The sequence below is a fragment of the Pipra filicauda genome, unplaced genomic scaffold, assembly GCF_003945595.2.
Source record: "Pipra filicauda isolate LSUMZ 115617 unplaced genomic scaffold, ASM394559v2 scaffold55_size4083901_pilon, whole genome shotgun sequence".
NCBI classification, from domain to species: Eukaryota; Metazoa; Chordata; class Aves; order Passeriformes; family Pipridae; genus Pipra; species Pipra filicauda.
In genome coordinates this window covers 1,564,973-1,588,523 of record NW_024104709.1, presented here as the reverse complement: position 1 = coordinate 1,588,523, position 23,551 = coordinate 1,564,973, and the positions used below count along the sequence as shown (strand labels likewise).

General features: G+C 40.9%; 1 protein-coding gene across 3 annotated transcripts in view; it reads right to left on the bottom strand.

Moving 5' to 3' along the window:
- PHACTR2 (phosphatase and actin regulator 2) overlaps positions 1-23,551 on the bottom strand; it is a 138,846-nt gene that overhangs the window by 85,505 nt on the left and 29,790 nt on the right. The window contains exon 1 of one of the 3 annotated variants that reach the window (XM_027751475.2): positions 19,661-20,089. The exons of the other annotated variants lie outside the window; for them this stretch is intronic. Coding sequence (XP_027607276.1) covers positions 19,661-19,673 — 13 coding nt within the window. The 5' untranslated portion in view covers positions 19,674-20,089. Of the gene's footprint in view, positions 1-19,660; positions 20,090-23,551 lie in introns of those variants that run through there. 3 annotated transcript variants of the gene reach the window in all.

Here is a 23,551-nt window from a genome sequence, read left to right as displayed (position 1 = left end):
CTGGCAAAGCACACAGCCTGCTCTGCCAGGAAGAGCAGGCAGCCATGGGGTTCATTAACACCTCAGGAATGGGGATGCGTTCTGTGGGTGTTGACTTTGGTGGCTGGACCCTTCAAGTGTTGCTGTCAAAAAGTGCTTTAAGAGGTAATGTCAAAAAGGTGTGATTGGTTCAAAGACATAGTTAGATCCAATTTCATCCTTCACGCACACTACCACTCCCCCACCCCCCAAGCAATTGTTTGGGGTTTTGTTCCGAACCCTCAGAGACAGCTGCTTTCGTTCTCCAAACTGAAGGTAGTTGTCATTGTAATAGGTTTTACACACCATTAATTTCTAAAGCTATCCTTGATGCTGGGAAACATATCATCCCATTTTAACTTCCATATGTCTAAGTGTGCGTGGCTGTGTATGGGGAGGGCTATAAAGGGTCAGGTTTTTCACCCTTGCCAGCATGCTGTAGCAGAATTCTGATCTAGTAACCTGCTAACATTTTAACGAGGCAGAAAACCTGGTCAGCTTTGCCTCCAGCTTCTCCTATATGCGTGGCATTTGGTCTTCATATGGTGATTGTATAAATCAAGTGTCAATCTGTGAGTCTCATTTTGCTTTTTAAATTCTTGTGTGTTAATTCATTGACTTGCTGGTGATGAGAGAAACCAGGATGCTTTAACTACACTGGTCCTGGAGGTCTTTTTTGTGCTGATCCAGATCATGTTTAGCTCAGGTTCATTCAGTCGCAAACCCCACACATAAGGAAACTAAAACAATTATATGAAGTAAGACAGGAATGCCAAAAGTGCTTTTACCAAGAATAAATATCAATATTACACTTTTTTTCTAACTACCTGTTTAATACAGCAGATCATTAATGCAGCACGTTTAGTTAGTTCAAATGTACAAATTTCATTAAATTACAATTCATCAACATTAAAGCCAGATGGGCTGCAGGGAGAAAAATGCAGATAATTTTAAAGCTAATGTAAATGAAATATTATTGTTTTCAGCTACAATCAAATTAAATTGAGTCGATAGAAGCTTTCACAGAAATGCTCAGGAAGATAGCTTCTCTGTACGGAAAATCCATTTAAAAGAAATAGTACTTCAGATATTTTCATGGTTCTGTGGCTCACTGAATTATATTCCCATATAGAAGCAGCAAAGCTCATGTGGGAGAGCCAGTAATAAGACCTTTACTGGTATGTCAATTACTAGGAGAAAAAGGTCTTAATTTTACAGTGCTTTTTGTAAGTATTTAACTGTGGAAAACATTAACCCAAGAAGAACCATTGTGAAACAAAGAAAATACACATTTCCAAAACCACGACTTGCTCAGGGAACCCTCACTGCCTCCTTCACAGTCCCTGGCATCACTGGGAGCCAGGCTGCAATGTCAAGCTCCCTCTAAAACCCTGTGTGGGTGCAAAGCACAGCCTCATGCCATGCAGGAGTGCCTTCATGGGCACTGCAAATAGTATCCACTGGGTTCTCTGGATGAAAGGCAAATGCCTTTGGTTGTGGAGTATGAACCATAAAATCCAGCTTGGCATTATGCTTCAGTATTTTCTGTAAAGTCACTTAGAGAACTGTGCTATCTGGTGAGATAAAAAAAAAGATACCCTACATAAGACATACCCACTTCATTTCTCATTTTAAACAGTTACCCTTTCTAGGAAAGCTGAGACATTTCCATTTATATTAGCTATGTGCCACAGTAAATAATTGTTTTCCCCCAAAACAGTAATTAAAAGTCTATATAAAGTCTCACCGACTTGGGTGATGTTGCAGGACGAGAGGTACTCCTAAGCATTCTCAAGCACAGATCCCACTCACTTAAAATACTAAAATACAACGCAAGATGTCAGAGTCTTAGTTTTCCCATGAACTGCACAGTAATTATGAACCACAACCATGATTCACACATGGTGATAAAACCCAGTGCCTGTAAATTTATGAATGTAGCTGGCAGTCATTAAGTAAATTATGTGGAGGTCAGGTCGATGGTCCTTTCTTTGTTTATTCCTCTTATTTAATGATCCATTGCTGAAGACAGACTGAAAACTTTCAGAATGTTTTACAACATATTTACGTGGCTAAGGGTGTCTTGTGCTTTCCATCCCCATTATCCTGACATGTTGAACATAAATCAGAGTGCAGTATGTAGAATTAAACTCTGAGGAAAGCACAGAGCAGCTTTTTTTTTTTTTTTTTTTTTCTTTTTTTTTTTATAATATACACAGAGAAAATACTACTTCTTTTTCAGAGTAGCCTTTAAGAGAGATCACCTTTTGTTTAACGGATGACATAAGACCACTTTAATTTTGTGCAGCTGAATTCCACAAAAGCCAAATGTCCTAGCATGGGATATTACACCTGGATCCAGGGAGACTTCCATTCAATTAAAGACAAACTGCGCTTAAAATCACATGACATTGTCAGGGTTTAGATCCTTACAGCTCAAGCTAATCAAAGTCAATTTTTTTAAAAGGTATGGAGACTTAACCCTTGCTTAGCACTCAGTACTAACTCCCGGCCTCCCAAGGCAGGTCATGTCTATGGACAAGGGCCGGACCAGTTTAAGTAAAATCATTAATAAATGAATGTATGTATAATCATGCATATATCCATGTATAGATATGCTAAACTGATGCAAGTCAGTTGAAAAGCTACAAATTTTCTTGTGTGGCCAGCCTCACTGAAAACTTTCTTTGTGTATAGATGTTTGTGTTGAACCATCCTATTAATCCTACAAAATTTTTGGAAGTCTGAATAGGAGTACCAGCAGAGAGACTTCCTGCAATTCAAATCCATGGACTGTAAGAGTTATGGAAAGGAAGAGGTCTATTTACCACTCTAATAGAAAGAAAATTAATTATCTGAATTTTAAGATATTTTGTTATTAAACTAGTAAGTGAAAAATTATGGTCATAGCAACCTATACACATCTGGCATTTCCTTATGTCATGATAAATATTAGTTGGTTTTATAAATAATTTGCCCCATCAAATTGACTAAACTAATATGAGATAAGTGGATCCACAATTCATGCAAGGCATTTTTTGTTTGTATAAGTTGTCTAGCAACATTGGTTAACGCTCTATTAAAGGAAAACCCATACCTTTTCTGAAGTTATTTTAGGCTTGTCTGTGTGTTAATTTTTACATCAAACATAATTGGTCTGACTGGAAGAGCCTTTCTGACTGCAAGCTGTTCCAAGTGACATGACATTACATACCTCCCAGGTTGAGCTCCCTCAAGCCAGTGTAAAGGACAAAAGACAACCCAGTATATGAGGAGTGTGACCTTCTTCATAGGCAGAACATTTACGTTCATACGTCATTAGTCTGCTGCTAATAGCCTGGTATTGAACTGCTAAAATGAGTCATCTTTCAGCTCCTCTTTGGTGCTGTTTCACGGAAGTCACTAAAACATACTTCACTGACAATCAGTTTTATACTCAGTATATTACAAATGCGCTGGTGCAGTAAATGACTGTAACACTTCAGCACGTGTGCAGTAAAGTGGCTGTGTAGGAGCTCCGAGACTCCTTGTTTTCCCTGGCAAGGTATTTGATCACTGTTTGTATTGTCTCACATACCATAGCCCTGGGCTGTATATTTTTCACACACATGAAAAATCCTACCCCCATTATAATTGCAATCAAGTCTTTATGAAAGCTGTACTACCAACATCAGACTATGCATTTTTAGAGATTAAATGTATCAGTATAATTGCCAAGTCATATAATAGCAGAAAAGAAAGCAAACATCATGTGTCCTTAGGTATAAAATTCATTTCTTCCTGGAAGATTCCAAGTTTTGAGAGTTACAACAAAATTCCAGGTGCTCCATCTTATCCAATTCTTCTTCTTATGCAGTTTTGATTGGCCCTTAAAATGATGGCACATTTTATTACGTTAGAACTCAATCTAAGAAACCTGAACGCATGTTCATGCTTCACTGCTCACTGGTTATTAGGATAATCTGCAGGAATCAACATCACAATAGGGCATTGTTTGTGAATGTGAACAAAAGGTTACAACGACAGACTGAACCCAGATCTGACTCCTTGACTCCCCATTCCCTTTGCTGTGAAGAGTGCACATGTGTGTGGTAGCTATTTCCATCATGGTCAGTCTTTTCTGCCTTTTGTTGCACCCCAGGAGAGAAGAAGGTACAGCAGGAGCACATTTATCCTGAAAACACTGAGTAGCTGGAACAATGTGTTCCATGGGAGGTGACCAGCTATGCCATAAAGCAAACCTTAGGCTCCTCATCTTTGCAAGATTTGAGCACCCCACAGTACCCAGCAAACAGATCTGCTATGGGCATAATCTAGGGGATAACAGGATAGTTCTGTGAGAAATTATTTCCTTTAACTGAAATGTGCTTGGATCCACAAACTCTGAGTTCCACAGTCCTGAACACCCTCCTTCATTGCTGCTCAGCCACACAGGCACTCAATTACCCATACACTGAGCTTTCATCCTTGGTAACTAAACTACCACTTAGGGTCACCACAGCAGTGCACTACTAGCACCTACACTGTTGGAGAAATGGTGCCCAGTCCCTTTTAAAGAGTTCTGGAGAGCAGTGTGAAGGTTGAGCTTTTTGAGGAGTCTTTTCAAATGATATTGGGCTGCCAAAAGATGGCATGTTTGGAGGAAAACCTTATCCTCTCTCCTCAGGGTCCCCATTCCCAAGAGATGAGCTTAGACAATGCAGTGCTGGGTAGTGAAATTGCCTGTCATCTGTGTTACAGGGGCTCTGTTTCCAGACCAAATCCCACACAGGACCAGCATTTAGATGGAGAGGACTCTTTCTGTCCGTTTACACAGTAGCTTGAACAGGATGCAGAACAGTTTGGGGGTTCTTGACTCTTTACTGCCTGAAGGGACTAATTCCTGCTTCTCTGACTTCCAATAGTGGAATTAACCTGATCTCTTTGCTGGTGTAATACCAGTATTTGGGGACTTTTGTCCTGCCAGCTGCAGGGGGGGAAACACTGGTGATTCTTTGGCATGGGGAATAAAGCAGCATTAGCACCTCTCTACAGCATTTGGCATGGGGCTGGGCTGTTGTTTCTAGTCCTCCTAGTCCTCCTTCCATAAAAAAGAAAGTACTTCTGCATTTTAAGTAGGTATAGAGTAGGACAGGTGAGGGCCTTAATCAGTAGGTGTATTACCATATACATAGTCTATTTAAGGTCTAAAGAACTTGTTATTTTAGACACAGTGGAGTTTGAAGACACTGTCTGCATGCTCCAACAACAGCGTTCACCCTCACCATAACATGATCGGCTGCCTCCAGCTCTTTTGTCCCAGGAGGCCTCTTCTGGCAGGGGGTGCCCTGTAATGCAGAATTCTTAGGTGCCACACAAAGAATGACATCATAAACTGAAGGACAGGACTTAAAGGACTTGATAATTTTTTAAAAAATAAAATTTAGGAAAACACTGGAGCACAGAGGAGAAAACCACACCACCTGCATAAAGCAATGGTAATAAGATTGTATAAAGTATTGCCTTGCAGTATGAAGAGCAGCAGTACTTTACCTCCTAAACAGCCAGATTTAGCCAGTGAAACCTTCCTATTAGGCATAATACCAAGGCAGTGTTTAACTATGGTCTTCACTGCAGCCCTGTATGAGTTCCAGCTACAGTGTCAGGCTAACAGCAACACTGAGGAAGAGAATGGTGCCTAATTTCAGAGATGCTGGAATAATGCCAAAATCTGCCCTCAACTGGTGTGAGTGGATATAAATTACTTAATTGTTTCTGGCTTACTCCCACCTGCCCCTCTCGCTAGTACTTTACCACCTAAAAGAAACATGAGTTAATGTTTTGTACAGGAACTCTGGCTGGTGCTGACTCTGGGGTGATGAGAAAGAACCAAACACTTTTCATTTAACTACATGTGCACTGAAAAATGGTATAATGGGCATTATTTCAACACACTTTTCTCCTACCAAGAAGTCAGGGTAGCCAAGGCTTGTACGTGTCAGCAATGCCGTTCCATTGTGTCCAACAGGTGGCAATTAAGGCAGATGCAGCTAGCTCCAGTGGAAACAAAGCCTTTAATAAAACTGGAAGAAGAAATTCTTCCTGCTGGAGGCTTTTTAGCACCTGGGACCCCTAATTTCCAGCCTTTTTAGCAGTCTGTCTGCTGTAAGTTGTGCAGTATTGTTTTTCCCCTGTGCTAGCTAATAGTCACCTTCTTTTTTCAAATCTGAAATATATTCAGAATCACCCATTACCAATATTTAAATATAACATATATATACACACATGTTAATATATAAATGTATTATGGTTCCCAACAATGTACCTCTACAGATAGATGTTGGTGGTATTTAGTCATAGCTGGGAACAAAGAGGTCCAAACTAGTATTTTCCAGTAAGAAGCATTAACACAGTTTTCTTTGTAGGATTATTATAGTTAGAAAGCTGCAAAGGGATTTTAGGTTGAGGTGCAAAGTAGGTTCAGAATATTAGGAAATTTGCTTTTACAGTAGCTCAAAGTGAATAGTTACAAGGCTTTCCTGAATCCTCCTCAGATTTTTGTGTTTCAAGGAAGACATGGTACACCAAAGATTACTCAATATCCCAGGAGCAGTCACTCTAGTGCTCCAACTAGAACAAGACAACGTCTTTCCATGTTGCAAATACATTTAAAGAGTACATATGCTCCCTGAGACAGGGTAGTTCATCAGTTGAACATGTACTTCCAGAATAATGCTATTATTATGCAACTATCTTTGAAAATGACTGCTTCTCAATACTGAGCCTCTCCATCTGTAACTAAGACCTAATTAGTTTTCCCCTGATCATAGGGCCTTTCCTTTGTCCATACTGAACACATTGGTTTCTTGCATAAAAATAGTTTTATATTTTCTTGCCAGTCAGCCTGGAGCAAGAACCAGTTCTTGCTATATACCTCCTGAATCACACCTGATGTGTGACAACGATTCCCCAAATACACCTGTATTTTGAAGCCTGGGGTTTGGACACCAATTAAACCATTTGATACATAACATATTGGGTTTGTATCATTTTAGGTTCTACACACCAGAATCAAGCCAAGCATCTTCTAATGCAGCAAGATAGACAGATAAAATAATCATCTTGTAATGTAGCTAGATAGATGAAATAATTCCCTCAAACCTGTTTTTCTCCAACCCATGTTAATTGGAATTATTTGTATTCAATCTCTTAATTCTTTCTGGCTCAGTCGCCATATCATCTGTTTCACATTTTTGCCTGGGACTGATATGAGATTCACTAGCTATGCTTATGAGTCTACCTCATTTACTCCCTTTAAAAATTGTTGCAACACAGATTAATTCCTTCAAAAGCATGACGTTCTCTCAGAATGGAGACCAAGGGGGGTACGTTTTGTGCCCTACCTGGTTATCTTCAGAAGAGGAATGATTCTGAGCCCAGGTAACTCATTGCCTTCCCAGCCCACAAACAGAAGGCCAGAAAGCTCTGCCAGTTCCATCTCTGGGCTACAAAACAAACTGCAGCTCTGTGCCTTTGTGTGGCCAACTATTTGTGGCTCTTTTGTAGTGCTCTCTCTACCACTACCATATACTAACACATGTTGCAACAGGGTGGGACCTTCCTGCCTCCCTACCCTACCTGCATCCCTATTACACATATAGCAAAGGTCCACCTAGCCCAGCACTCCATTTCCAGCAGTGTCCCTAAGCACTCTCAGACTTTCCACAGGGCCTGTGCAGCGACTGAACGCAAGTCAGTCCTCTATGTGCCAAGGAGTGTGCTTTTGTTCTTGGAAAACATTTTTGCTCTTGTGTGTTTGCAATGTCTCATGAACTGCATAAAGTACATGACGCAGCTGTCCATAAATACTATGAGAAGACAACTTGTTCTATGAATGAACACATAATGGAATTTGATTTAATGTAATTAAACAGGAGGAAAAAATTGGGAGCAAAGTGGAAGTGTCGATATGCTTAAGGATGGTAAATATCTTGGACTAGTTACCTTTGACAGAGAAAAAGCTGAAATAACTTAGGGACTGCTTCTCATCTGTAGGAAGTCCTTTTATACCAGTTCTAAAGAACCCCTAATTTCTGACATTTGGGTCTAGCCAGTGTCACCAGGGAGTTGGTGTAGTGGTTTGAACCTTGTTCTCCCCAGAGGCTAAGAGAAGTGGTAGACCCCAAGGGGTGGAAACCCCTGGAAGTTTTGAAATTCTGCCCAATGGGCGCTCCTGCAGAAATGTAAACATATCACAACCAGACCGGAAAAGAAGAGTTGTAGTTTTGGTTGTAGGAGAGGTGGCCATGTTGTAGAGCCACGAGGTAGGGGCTCTGAGCCCCTTGGGGCCTCTGGCCCCCTCCCAGCCCCTGGCTGGGGGCTGCAGGGACCTGGAACAGCATAAAGCTGGGCTAGGTGCCTGTAGTATGTCGGGAGATGTTTTCTCCATGGGCACAGAGCAGCAGCCGACGCTGACCAGAGAAACAGTGGCAGAGAGCCAGAGATAAGAACCTGAACTGAAGAAGCAGCAGAAGCAACATGCAGCACTGCAGAGGAGACTCCTGGAAGGAGAGTCGAGGAAAGGAGAGCCAGCAGCTGAGAGCTACAGAGTTCTTGGGGTAAGACTGATACCAGATCCCCAAAACTCCTTTGAGACCTCCTGGAAGGAGGAAGATGATGGACTCTTACTTGAAAGAGCCTTGAAGTGCGACATGCACTGTAGAAAGGAGCTAGAGAGCTCCGAGAGGAATGCAGGGGGAGTTGACCTTGGCTTCCCCCCCCCTCGCACTGCTGCCACGGTGGCAGCCTGAGAGACAGGGCACAGAGGCCCTGCAAGGAGGAGCTGAGTCTCCTGCAAGAGATACCAGACCGTCACGAAGACCCCCTGTGTCTTCGTGATATGACGTGGTGAAACGACCTTGTCTGGGGTTACGAAGCCCACGGAAGACCCCTCGGTTGTGAGGCGATGGGGCCAAGAGAGAGGCTTGAATACCTCCCTCGTGGACGCTGGCAGAAAGCCAGCTATCAGCTGCTGCATGAGATGAGAAGAAACCTGCTGCCTCAGAAGATGCTGCTGTTCAGAGACTGGAAGGGATCTGTCCTTCTTTCCCTCCTGGACTTTTATTTGGAGGGGAGAAGAGATCTGATCCATTGTAAATACATATGTCGTGGTAGAGATAGTTTGTGATCATGTGTATAATGTGATATGGTATTTATTTGTACAGTCATTGTAATATATTCCCTTTCCCCACTTTGAGTCTGGTGTGTTTTGTCTGGAAAAACCCATCTCACATTAGGTTGAGATGTGGGAGGGGGAATGGAGCTAGGGAATTGGATGTTGAGGCTATCTCAAACCATGACAGTTGGCAAGGAGGGAAATCATGAGGCATGTGAGAATCTTCTTTGCTTTTTCTCTGAGAGGAAGCCCAGTTTGATACAGGTAAGCATTTTCTTATCATTTTGTTTCTGTTTCTAGAAACAAAGCTGCTGTCAAGATCTCACCCACTCCCCTTTCCAAATAGTATGAGACAGCTAATGGATGATCCATGGTGGAAGCAGTCTGAACCACAAACGCATACACTGTCTTACCAGGCCTAAAACTGTGCTGAGAAGACTCAGACAAAACCTGTATTTGAGAACAGCAACCTACTTTCATGACATCAGTTGCAGAACTGGAGCTCTGGTGCACAGTGCATAGCAGGATCAAGGGAAGCATGGAACATAAGTACTCCAAATTCCTCTGCAAAGCCATGGGAAAGCTTTATGGTTGCCAAGCTACTAATATCATCAAAATACGTATTTTTCTTTTTCATTCTGCCCATAGTACACCGTGACTGTGAAAATGGGTAGAAGGAAAAAAATAAAATAAAATAAACCCCAGTGATGCAGTTTCACACTGAGAGTGCAGACTAGCATGGGAATGTGAAAATGAAGGGGGCCACAGGAGTCATCAGGACCAATCCAACATGATAGCAGGCAATAGATGCTTTGCTGTGGGAAGCATCACTTTTGCATTCTATGGAGGCTTAGGTGCTTCCTGATAAGCTAAAGGTAAAGACAAAGGTGTAAAAGACAAGTGTGGTATGCCAGAAGCAGAGAAAAGGAAAGTCTGAGGTCACACTCCATCAGCAATGTTCTGAGAGGTTTATTTGTGTCATTTTTCGGGCAAGAACATATTGGCTGCCTTTCACATGGCAACCCTCTTTTCCATTAGCAATCTGATCTACTGCTTGAGATAGCACTTACTGGTCTGGAGGAAAAGCTTAAAGGCAGAGCAGAGGAAGAGGAGATCACCACAAGAGGCAACGATGCCACAAAAGTGTGGTTAAATGCTGATCTAGGAAGGATGCTAACTCCTGCCTTCTCCCTGACAGTAGTCCTCTAAAATGGCTGCACAACCTATCTGAATCTGAAGATGTATACAACCTTTAGCACTTGGGAGCCATCTGCTCTGAAAGAAGAAAGAGTTGGATCTGCCCTCAGAATTTCAAATTTTGCGTAAAAAACCCCGAAGAAATCTAGCTGTGATTGCAAGCTGCGATGAGGGAACTTATCTCAGGGTAAGTGATAACACTACTCTCAAAGTGCTCTTAAACTGTAGCTGTACAAACTGCCCCCTGTTCAAGTGACATATCATGAGCTTCTTCATCTACAGTGCAGAATAATAGTTAGGCAGGCTACCACCTGAGAGAGAAAAGGGATCCCACAATCATCCTTATTCCTCCCTGGGAGAAGAGAACATTTCTGGGAAATAACACTATTGTTCCTTCAGCAATTCAAAATAAGACTCTAAATGGTGCTGAGGAGTACTTCTACTTTGCCAGTATTATACTTTTCCACTCTTCTTTGCAGTCAAGTTTTCTGAACTACAGTATTAAAGAATATACCCAACACCTACAGAACTTGAGGCTTTGCAGACATGACAGAAACGTGTGAAAATGAAGAGCTACGTGTAGAGCTACTCCATCCCCTCTAGTATTCATGTTGAAGAATCAACAACCTAAAATAATGATCATTAATAGATACTACATTATTTTGAGGACAAGAAAATAATAGAATGCAGTGCTCATTACTTTCAGATGTCGAAAGTAAATTGTTCACCTTGAAGGACCTCAGAATCTTGATCAAGACTTCATCATTTAATTGGGCCCCAGAACCTCCCACATGTAGATAAAAAAAAATAACAAACGTTTTTTTTTCCCCACTATCTAGACTACCTAACTTTGGAAATTACAAAGATGCTCTCACATGGTGCTATGTAACCTTTAGTTCTAAATAAGACAGGTAATTCATCAGGGTGGGTGGTACCTCCAAAACCATAGGCAGGGTTAGGCTCTGAGGCCTGTTTGCATCAATTAATATCACAGTGTTCAAAGATCCTCCAGCTAGAACTAGAAACAGCTGTGCCCTGAACTGGATGCCATGTAGATGTAAGACACTGCATCACATCTAATCTCAGCTGACTAACCAGTCTGGGTGCTACCACCAGTGCTGATGTGACTATGCTGTTTAGTGGTTCAGATTAATGTCTGCTGAGCAAAAGGCACTACACCACATAAATATGCTCAGAGCTCACTCAAGGACTTCTGGCACAGCCCTTGTTACACAGAGCAGACAAGGCATTCATGGGCTAAGAAAGGAGAAAACAAACAAACAAAAAACCCCATTGCTGGGTTTTGTGGGAAAAGTGAGAAAAGCGGACTCTACCACTGCTTCCCATTTCCATTTTTAACCCAAAAGCCATCTTTGTTCCTAAGTTCTGTGATATTTTATGCCTCTTGAAGCCACTCATGCCAAAGTAAACAACTACTTCAACCTTTTGCGGGCACCGCTCAGAGCCTTAAGCTGTTGTGTAGGAAATGCAAGTTTATGCCTTACAGAAGCCATATAATGTATTACAATCACTGTGCTGTGTGATACAAGCTAGGGAATTTAAAAGTTACGTTTGGCAACCTGCCCTTACTGTGCTCTAATTATTTCTTAATATCCCAATTTAAGGGCAGCATATTGGCCCCAATTATAAATTGTCTGGCTTTTATAAGTTTGTGTCACAGAATAAATGTTAAACAGTTTTCAGCTTCCTTATTGAAAACTGCTGATTGTGTGTTGCCTGACAAAGCAAAATGTTTCCATTAGAATAATGATTTATTGTAAATATGGCAGCATTAAGGCTGACTATTCTGGGTATTAAAAATGCATAGAAAAATCCATTGAAAAAAGCGTTATGTGAGCTGTCATAATTTGTTAGTTTAATATCTTTGTCATTTGCATTTCTTTTTAAAATGCCAAGAGCAATTAAACCTTATCCCAACACTAGAAGATGCCAAATTTCACTTGAAATTAAAACAGAGTAATGCGTCATGTTAGTTACTTTACTAGTATTAAACAATAAAAACAGAAACAGAAAGGAGAAGAAAAAGGAGACATATAACAACTGCAGCTACAAACAAAGCAGCTAAAATATATAGCCTGTTTTTCTGATACAATCACACAGACAAACTCCGTAGGCTTCCTCCATTAACAAACCATTTCCCTTGACAGTAAGGCCATAGAAAAGTATTGTTGGATTATGGTCTAAATAACCAGCTCACAGCAGCACAAATTTTATACCAGTCTGAGATCACCATATTTTCAGTTCATCTCTTCACATGGTTTCCATGCAAGCCTTCATAATGAAATACCCCTCGTTTTTTGGACTGACTCAAGTCCCAGTGAGAAAGACAGAAGGGACTTGTGAGTCAGCAGGAGCTGGAGCTAGGAAGAATCAATTACAACTTTGTTTCCTGTGGAAATACCAGCTGCTGTCATATTTGTATTGGAATTACATTGTGCAAGGCTTCTCCTAGCAATGGTCAAGCCGTGGACCATCTCCCACTGTGTCTGCCTTTCTACAGAGACACAGGGTTGCCTTTACCATTATGAAATATCCTGTTGCTACCCAAAATGCATTTAAGGGGATTTTCCCATACCATAAGTTCTGAAATAAGTAATCTTTGATAGTTACATTACAGGAAAGGTGCTGCTGAGCGAACCAAGATTAAGCGAATATTTGTCCCTGGCCCATTTATATTCTTCTGTGTCTTTTGCTTTATTTGAAAATTGAATATTAACAGGGACCTAATTCTTCACTCAAGTCCATTATTTGAGCCCTATGTTCCCAGCAACTCAATACCTCATTGCTGACAAGTCTGGGTCGAGTTTGTCTCCTCTGGGAGGAAAGCAGACAGCCATAAACATCATCCCTTCTTCTGTTCCTTGCAAGAAGTCCTTCCACTGCTACCACTGCCCCCACGAGGTGCTTGGAGAGGATGCTTTTGTACAGGTATCAGTACAAACCACATTAGCTTCAGTCTCCCAGTATCTGCAGAAAAAGTGGTAGTTTTGTTCAAATGAATATGGCTACTTCTGTAATCTTTCATCTCCAGCAGCAAATGGGACATCCCTTCTAATGTTGAGCTGTGCCCAGAGCCAGGCACAAATGGCTTCCTTAGGTATGGGATAACAAATCCAGGTGATGAATCTCCTCCAACATCCTGCATCTCCACAGAGCACTCCACAGGGACACTCACGTTGGACCTGGGCCCCCCACACTCACCCAGGGGCTGCTGGGCCTCACTTGCCAGAAAGAGTGACTAGAGACAAATTCAGCAGCTTTATTCAGGATTTACTCCTGTCTGTGGGGAGAAGGTTGCTAGGATTCTTATAGTCCTAAGCTACTTATATTTTCCAATTATACTTTAGGAAGAAGTCTCATAAATGTTTTATGTGAAAATATAAAAAATGGTTAAACAGTGAGACAGAGGGGAAAAAAAGAGAAAGGGAGGATTTTTTTGTAAAATTCCATCCAGTCTACTTTTTGAGCCCAAAGCAATACCCCTGCAAGTCACCCCATAATTAAGCATCAAATTTCCTAAGGACTCAGTTAGAGACAATGAATGATGACTAAACAGCAGCAGAATACATCCTTATTATCAGCCACCTGCTCTTTGGCCATACAATTTTGCTTTCCTCCTTGCAGTTCACTTCCATTTGGGGTGTTCAAAGCCGCTGGAACACAGGCAGTTTTTCTTGGAACGATTTGTGCCTGTGCCTCTCAATACAACCTTTCCTCATCTGGACTGCTTTGGACTTTCAGAATGGTTGGCTCCTGCAGTTATGGTCTCACCCTTGCTAGAAGTATATGGGGAAGTGCTGCCTCTCAAATTTGGATTACTACTTCTGTACACAACATTTGCTTCTTCACCACAGGTGGCAGTGCTAATCCAGAGCTCAGAACAGGGGTCTGAGGGCAGCTGGCCAAAAAGTGCCACACAATCAGCAGATGTAAACATAAGGCATGAGCTCAGCACCTGGTGGTTTGATGCTTGTTAGCTTTCATCAGAAAAAAAGAATCAGAAATTATTAGAAAATAAAAGCAGTGTTATACCATCTCTCCAAACCAGCTAGAGTTCATGGCGCTTCTTTATAAGAAGTACTGCAGCAATAGGAATTGTTGCTTAAAATATGAATGTGTGTCACCACAGTGGGACCACAGCACTTCTAGCTAACAAGAGCCATTAGAAGTAGGGTGGGTGGTATATCTCTACATTTTGTACTACACAGTATTTGGTTACTTCTAGTGCAAGTTCCTATATGGTTGTTTAAACACTTGTTTAAACATGTGTTTAAACACTTGAAAATAACATTGGGAGCAGCAGCATCACAAAGAAGTTTAATCCTCACAGAAATGTTTTCCAAGATCATGTCTTTATAAGCACACTGTTCTGGGTAAAGGGGCATAAGCCGTAAATATTATTCTAAAAATACAACAAGAAAGTCTACTTTCTAGCAGTGACCTGTGATACACTAGAGTGTTCACTTCAACTGAGGGCATAGGTACAAAGAGGAGATAAATTAAGATAAGCAATGTAGTATAAAAGAGTTGATTATTGCTTTGTATTTTATTGTCCATGTGCAAACCACTTTGTGATCTAATAGAACACGGCATAAGAACCCAATAAAAGTCAACATGGCATCATGGATAGCGCCATTTACATATACATGAGTGGGACAGAGAGAAAGGAGGTGCTGTCGTCTTTTCTAAAAGCATCTTCACACTTCGGGAGAATATGAGCAAAGTACCATCAAAGATCAAAACAGAAGCTGCCAACAGGACATGACTGATTTTGCTGCTGGAGTTTGGAGTAGTCTCAAGGGCTGACAAACCTGCAGCTACACTGTCACTGTCTCCATTGCAAGGGTTTTTGTCTCAATGACTTTCCAAATCAATACGGACAATTCAGTCAGGCTTAAGCCTTAGATGTTTAAAGTATTTCAGAGCCCTTTATGGGTAACAAGTGAACCTTACAACACACTGAGATTGTTATCTAGCCTAAATCTGCACACAGATCAACTGGGCTATATTAGAGGCTTTTGAACAGTATGAGTTGATGAGAAACCTGGATCATAATCTGAAGTCCATCTCCCAGTTTTGCTCATCTAACTACCTGATTTTTTTTCTCCCCTATGTTTTAGAAAGATATACCCTATTTGCCTTGAAATAAGGTAAGACACTAAAAAGCATCTGTAAGGTCAAATCCTCAACCAGCACTCCATTTCAGTAGTCTTATATTTAAAGAACGCTAAATAAATCCTATTGAGTTACAGAAACAAAAAAATGACCAGTTACTTCAAAAGCAAGAGAATTTCCATCCACAGACAGTTTCCTGTGTCTCTTGCCCTTCCTGTGACACAGGATATCATGCAAAAGAAGGCTAAATTGACACTTGCTATCCTCCCATCCCGCAGTGTTTCAGGCCTCAAGTTAAAGTCTTGAGGAAATGGAAATGGAAAGCTCTAAGTTTCACTTCAGGTCAAATATGAAGTTTGATGTTGGTACTGGATATTCTTCAGAGATAAGATATTCAATATACAAGACCTCCCGTCCCTTTAGAACAGATTTTTTACTTGGAGGCATAGCCTGCAGCCAGAGCTGCAGAGTCTACATAATTCAGGGTAACAATTAACCACCGCTAGCTCATTACTGCTAAAATAATATTCCAAGTGCAAAGAAGTCATATAAATCCCCAAGAAACATGAAACAAGGACTCCTGGTTTTGTTCATGACTGGTATGACACAGCACCTTGTTATGCTGCCATTCACCCTGATGAGATCCTTCCCCTAAGATTTTGGCACATCACATTGGCATGTTCCTTGGATAAGAATGAGTGTGTAAGACTTGTCTGTTTTAAGGAGAGACACTTCTCTGAGCAGGACACAGCTGACTAGGAGCTCTGGGTGAAGGGATGTTGCTGATCTCACTCCTTCAGGAAATCCCCCTCAAAAAGCATCACTTTGGAGCACGTCTGTTTCCGCAGCTTCGCTCTTCCTGCTACTGCAACTTTCTTGCTACTTTCATATTCGCTTTTTTTCCCCATGAGTTACTTCCAGACCTTCCTGGGTTTTTTAAAACGAGTTTTATTACATCATTGCTGTTGCCAGGCACGATCTGTCTGGCCCAAAGTAGATTCATGCAGCAAAGCCGGATCCCAGGACCTGCCAGTGGAGGCAAGACAGGGACTGCTGGCTGCCCTCTCCTGCCCAGAGCATCAGGCAGCCTTGCAGCTGAATACCTGCAGCCAGCCCATCACAAACAGATGATGCCAAAATAGGCAAAAAATACAACTAGAACTGTCCTGATGTGCCATACACAGACAGATGAATATTTTATTGTTATTCCAGGAAAGGCTTTTAAAAGAACACATGAGACAACAATTACGCAGAGCTGTCTCGGTACATGGATTAAAAATATAAGCAATCTAACATTTAAAGGACTTTCTTAATAAAAACATTGTTTCTAAAACACACAAAATAGCTCAGACCATAACAGCTAAAAAGTGCACATAAGCTACACTGATCTTTTTAAATTACAGTTATGGCCAGAAAATTATTTTAATGATGGCAGAGAAGAAGAGTGATGAATTACAGAGATATTTCTGTTAAGCAGAGCAGAAGATGGAGTTTTGCCCAACAATTATCCATGGTCTGACTTTGAAAGTCTCTTCGACAGCATGATGAGTTTAATAACAGAGGCCTGATTCACTGACACTGATACCAAATTGTTATTTCTAGCACTCACTGGCTCAAACCCACAGCTTTGCTAATATTCTGCAGTTCTTTATTGCCAGAAATAGCATCTCTTTAGGAAGAATTCAGGCAGGTATCCAGCCTGTATACATCAGCATGTTTACATTTCAGTTGGCAAACTGCTGAAGAACAAATTAATCAGGCAGTTATGTTTATGGCTGCAAATGTCCTCTCCCTGTCTGTTTGGTCTTGTAAGTGCCCAGATTACACCACATGGGCTTTCAAAGGTGCATTCCCATCCCTGTAGAAGTCAGAGGGCACAGGCAAGATATACAGAGGTATTCAGCTGCACAGTCCCCACATTGGCACCCAACTCCATTTGGTTGCAATTAGAGATCATGAGACCTAAAAGTAACTCTACAGACCTTGGCTGTGTTTACTCAGCACCCTGTAGGCTCTTTGGAAATGGATGTAATCCCTACCGTGCTCAACGTGTGGAAGTGACTGGAGTCATAGAAGAGCTGCCAGGAGAAGGGAGTGTGCCCATGCCACACCTGGGGCTGAAGCTCGCTGACCAAGCTGAACACAGGCAGTGAGAAGATCGCTGGTAATGACAGTAGAAGCTGGATCAAAGCCATGCCCTCTGCCATGACATCTTCAATAAGGCTTAGTTCCATCTGTTGTTGGGTTGATTTGGGGCTTTTTTCTATAACTAGTTTTTACTTCTCAACCAAAACTATTATTTTAACTGATTTCAATGGCATATAGTTTGTTTTCTAAAAAATGGAAAGTATCAGTTGCTGTTTCTGCACAAAAAAAGAAATATCTGGAATTATTCAGCAAACTGGTGTTATAAGAGGCTTTGAGAGTAGTTGGTAAATTGTGCAGAGAGCAAACCTTACTTACTTTAACTTTCAAATTTTGCAGAAAGGAACCAAACCAAAACAAAACAAAACAAACAAAAAAACCCACAAAACCCCAAACGCCACACACAGGAAAATCTGTTTCTATGGTTTTCAGATACTAGCTTTCCCCTTCGCTCCCTCCTCCCCCCCCAAAAAAACCCTGGCCTTTAAAAAAAAATGTGACTCATTCCTGAATGGATTCTTATAGCTGGATTAAAGTGGTATCTCTGTCAAGACTTCAATAGTATTAGTTGTTGATGCTGAAGAGTGTAAAAACCTGCAGGAATTAGCAGCTCTGCCTGCCAGGGTATCTCTTACCCACAGGCATTCTGTGCTGGAGAGCAGGAATCCTTCTCCAGCAGAAAATTCTGCCTTGTCATGCAATATCAAACACAAGTTGTTATCATTTATTATGTTAAGGCTTCTTAAAGCTAGCCAAAGCACCAAGCGCAAAGAGTATCGTTAATCTTAATTATTTCTAAAAATGAACATTATACTAGGACTATGTCAGTTTTTAAGTTCATAAGTGCTGACAGTGTAATTTTCCATGATGCCTACATTTTAAATTCTGGGAAAACTTTCTTCTTTTTTTTTTTTTTTGTCTTGGACTTCATAGAAATAAAAGCAGCAAGACCCTTCCATCTGTTTGTCATGGAAGTTGATAACAATACACGTGAAATGAGAATGACCTGGACAGCTTAGTAGACATAAGCAAGAGTTTTGCTTTTATTATTAAAAATCCAAAACACCCAAAAAATCCCACGAATTTAAACTACATGTAGTATCATGACTGAAATCTACTGTAGAATAATCTTTTCACACATTGTAGAGGTGATCATCACTTTTAAGGTCAACATTAGACAAATCTGAAGATTTGAGCAGGTTTCAAAGGGCACTGAATCTACTGCAGATTATGTGTCCTAGTAGGTATTGCACTAGTACTAATAAATCAGAGAGACACTGACATGTTCAAGTTTCATAGCAGTCAAAGCAGCATGCAAAGTATCCATCCCAAAGAGCTCTCTTTTTGCTCTGCCTTGTGATACAAGGTAATGTAAAAGGGAAATGCAAATAATGCATTTCATCGCGGATGCAATGATGTGTGTGCCTCCTTAGAAACCGTGAAGTGCATTATTTTGGATGAAAATGCATGATCTAAAGTTGGAACATCAAAGAAAATAAAAAGTGCAAATATATGCAGTATTTTATGTGCTAAATATAAAAGAGAGTAAGGCATTATATAGGGAAAATAGAAGCAGCTTGAAATAAGACAGATGGGAGCTAAGCATTATCTACTTTTCGTTAGCTTTATTAATTACCTATCCACACCTATTGCAAACTGTGAGAGATATTTCCCTACTAAAGTACATGCATTTTCCCTTCCTGCCACATTTCCTGCATATAGATTCCAAAATAACACTGAAAACCTCAAAAAGGCAGATCCCACATTACAGTTTAGGTTCACAATTCCAGGAAACAGACTTAAACCAGAAAAAATCAGACTATTAAAGGGTTAAAAACTTAAGTGTGTCATGTTTTACACACACACACATAAAAATTTGCTTTAATAAAGGACATTTAAAAGGAAGAAGCCACACAAGCTAAAGAAACACATCTTCTGCAGCAAGTGAGACAGGAATCAAACGAACCCCAGAGCTCCACTAAGAATGAAGATCTGTTTTATTTCACTTACCAGTATTATCCATTATTCCCTCTCGGTATTCAAAAAAGCACAGTTCCCCAGAAAAGCAGCCGGTATGCTCTCAGTCTCGCTCTCACTAATGAAGCTGGCTGCCCTTCTCCTGGTTATTAGACCTTGCTGGCAGTCAGAGCATACTTCATGTACTGACTGCAGTAGACATCACCAGGAAATTTATATCTCCAAGGATGACAAACAGCCATTAGCTCCATTATAGGCTGATTAAGACTGTGTGAGCCTATCAAGTAGATACTTAAATCCCCCAGGGTTTTACATCCTCGGGGAGAAAACAAAAGAACTCCTGCCTATAATATTGAATATACACTTCTGAAAAGTAAAAGTAATGCTGATGAGGAGAGGTTTAATGGGTAAGAAGGCAAAACTTTAAATAAAAAAGGGATATATTACAGAGCAAAGGGCTGTTATTTACCAATGACGCAGCAGCAAAAGTTTTAAGGAGAAAAAAAAGGGGAGGAATCTATGGCTGAGAAAGTGTTAGGTTAGGTTACAGTTTGGAGCCATTACCTCTGGCTGTGCTTTAAATCCTACAAGTTCTGCACCTGATGTTCCCTACATCAAATGTTCTCCTGTTTGTGAGAAACACAGTAGATGTGCTTATCTGTGAATGAATATCAATATATTAACAGCCTGGGGACAGGCATTATTATACTGTTCATAGCTGAATGTAAGGAAAGACTGAAAAGTAACTACAGGGCTTTACTTCTCTTAAAGTCAAAGTAAAAACACTGGATGCTGGAGGGATTAGACTCAACAAAATCTGAATGACGTGCTGAAATAAACAGGTATTACTTCTGAATTTTCCATACTACCTGAGTCTCTGACACACAGGCTTTTCCCCCATAGAAGTAAACAAGCAAACAAACAAACCTAGTATAGACTAATAAACATTTCCTGGTACCAGGATATAAGGGTTCCATCCACCATTTTGGCACTGATTTGCTGTGTAACACTAAACCGGGTGTTTTCTGTTACAGTGTTTGCCCAGTGGTGACAGAGTAACCATTACACAGATGCCCTGTGGTAAAAAAGAATGTCATATAGTACTGACACTACATAAATGCCACAGAGTATTTTCTTAATATTTTTCCCTTCTATTAGACAATTCACTTAGCTACTCCAATCCTCTTTATTGCAATAGAAAAGAAATACAGATTTTTATGTCTATATTATATTGACACGAAAACCCCTCCACCTCACAGCATCACATGAGCAAAAAAATATATTTTCTATTAATCACCCCTTTACTGCCCCTTTTATCTTATTTGTCTTTTTAAAATGTTAAATAAAAAGACAGTTGCAGCACTGATCTATTTACACTGATTAAGAAGTGGAAAGCGTCAATAGCTGAGAGCTAAAGTCATCAGCAAGAATGGAGAATATCTAGGGCATACTGGATATATTCTGTATTTCCAGAAAGGAAGCGCTTGGAGGGCTAAGGAGAGACTAAAGATTAGAGATCTGTCACACTTCATATTAAGCTTCTATTTATAAGTGGCTTATGAACAGCTTATAAAAAATAGAAGTTAGCATAAGCATGTTGCATTAGTACATGTCACGGATAGCTACAACCACACTAATACAAAGGGTTAAATATGACCAATAAGGAACTTATTCATTTGCTAGATTCTGCATCACTTAATGACAATTGATTAATGTGCCATTTTGGGTAATTGGTTAATGGCATTTGATGAAATCTAACTGCAGAGGAGCACTAAACTGGAGGCTGTGAGATGGCCACCTGATAGAGGTCACCATTTTTCTTCAGCTTCCCTTTGGGAGATAGCTGCCTGGAGACTGCCAGATTCCTGCAGAAAAGGAAGGAAAGCACAGGCCCTTGGTGTGTCTTTAAAGCCTGTCCTGGAGAGAGCTGGGGGATGTACTGCTGCACTGGCAGACTGCTTGGAAGAGAAGGGCAGAGACCGTGCCTTTGTGCTAAGATGCTATTACTCTACTATGGAGCCAAACCATGGGGACAGCAAGCTGCCCGTGTGAAAGGAAGAGATTCCCTGGTTTTTGAGATGGGGCTCTGAAGAACTGCAAAACCTACAGGTGCCTGAGCTCAAACAACACTTAGGGATGGTGCCAAAGCCACCACAGGGCAGAAGGATATAAGCATATTTTAAATCTTAGCAAGTATGCAAATATCTCGTGCTGATTAAAACTAAGAGAGATTGGTTTTGAATCCAATTTGTTTGCTTTGAGTTTCACTGGGGGCCAGGAAAGGGGGAGCTCTGTGCCTGAGAAGCCACTAGGCAATGGTGCAGCTATAGGGAACCAGTACTAACCCTTGTGGCTGGGGAATACAGGTGGGCAACAGCTTGTGCCAGAGAGCCCAAGAAAGGAGCAAAGCTACACCTTCTTAGACCTCAGGCAAGTGAAAAGCTCCAGACAGTGACTATTTCTGTGTGGCAGAGTGGTCCTAGTGTGCATGCCATGGCTGAACCTCAACTGCAGGGCAGATGGGCTTCATGGTGTACTTCGGGGTGCTGGTCCCCCAGTCACACAGATGAGAAGACCTATCAGAGAGTAACAGAGCTCCCTTCCTGTGCACACCCACATGTAAAAGTTTTCTTCCAAAGATGTCGTGGAAGATGGTAATGTGTACCCACGTCCCACCATGACATCCAATTCAGATATAGTCACAGCTTCAAGTTAGCTGAGGATCAGGATTTTAAGGTGCTAACTAGAGTATGGAAAGTCCCAATTACAGCAGCTTGATAAGCATTGAGTTTGGATGCTTCATCAGGGCTGTGTGACAGGTAAACATTTATTAACTCTTGAAAGCTAACTATAAATGGAAATTTCTTATGGTATGTGATGTGAATCACATTTGAACAGAAAGTATCTCACCAGGAACCTTCCAAAAAAGAGAAAGCTTTACAAAATACATTACTTGGGTTTTTATTTTTAATTCTAGGTAATTAGAATTAATAGAAATTAAGAAATGTGTATGATCAGATGCCATTATAGCAGGATTAAAGCAATGTCTCCCTGACTGAACACGTATGAAAAGAAAGATACAGATAATAGATGGGGTTCAACAGCAGACTGTGATTGTTATTTAAAAGTAAAATATACATATATTTCTGGCATAAACTTACTTAATTTGTGAGTACAGAGCAACCCCATCACAATCCATAGTTGCATGACACCAAAATGCGTCAGTCTTTTTAAGGACAATTTTGGGTAAGGACTAAGACCAGATCTGCACAGGTCCAAAGCTCTCTGTCCACCTTCCAAAGATCTCATATTCCATCACACTGTATCCCAGTTTTCTTCAGCTTTGAGGTGATCCTGTCTAACAGTCCATTTTGGTCATAGGTACTTAAGACCTTGGCTCAATGTCATGTTCATCCAGAGACTTCCTGAACAATTTTGCACAAGCTCCTCCAACATCTGACCTAGAAACGACCTGTACCATGCTCGCTTCCCACACCTCAGCTGTATGAGGATAAACACCCTGGAAGCTGTGCGATGTTAAGAGGAGATGAAGTAGCTAACTCAGATAACCAGTACCACCTCTCAGAGAAGAAAGCGTTACAGGGTACATTAGAAGCACTGCTAATGACACAGAACCCTAATGATCCTATTCTCCAATATACCTGATGTGCACTGCCTGCTGCAGTAATGACACTTCACTCTCACAAAAATCAATGAGGATTCACAGAGGCACAGAAATCTGCCCAGGTAAGAAGCAAATAGAGAAATCGAGGCAAACAGAGACCTCAGCACCCAGCCATCGAAAACACTTTGAGTTGACAAACATGCAGAACCAATGTACAGCATCAGCTGTGGTGTTTCTGATCATGACAAAGATGTCTAATAACACATTTAGAAAATGTGAAATCTGGCTCTGCTCGGTGC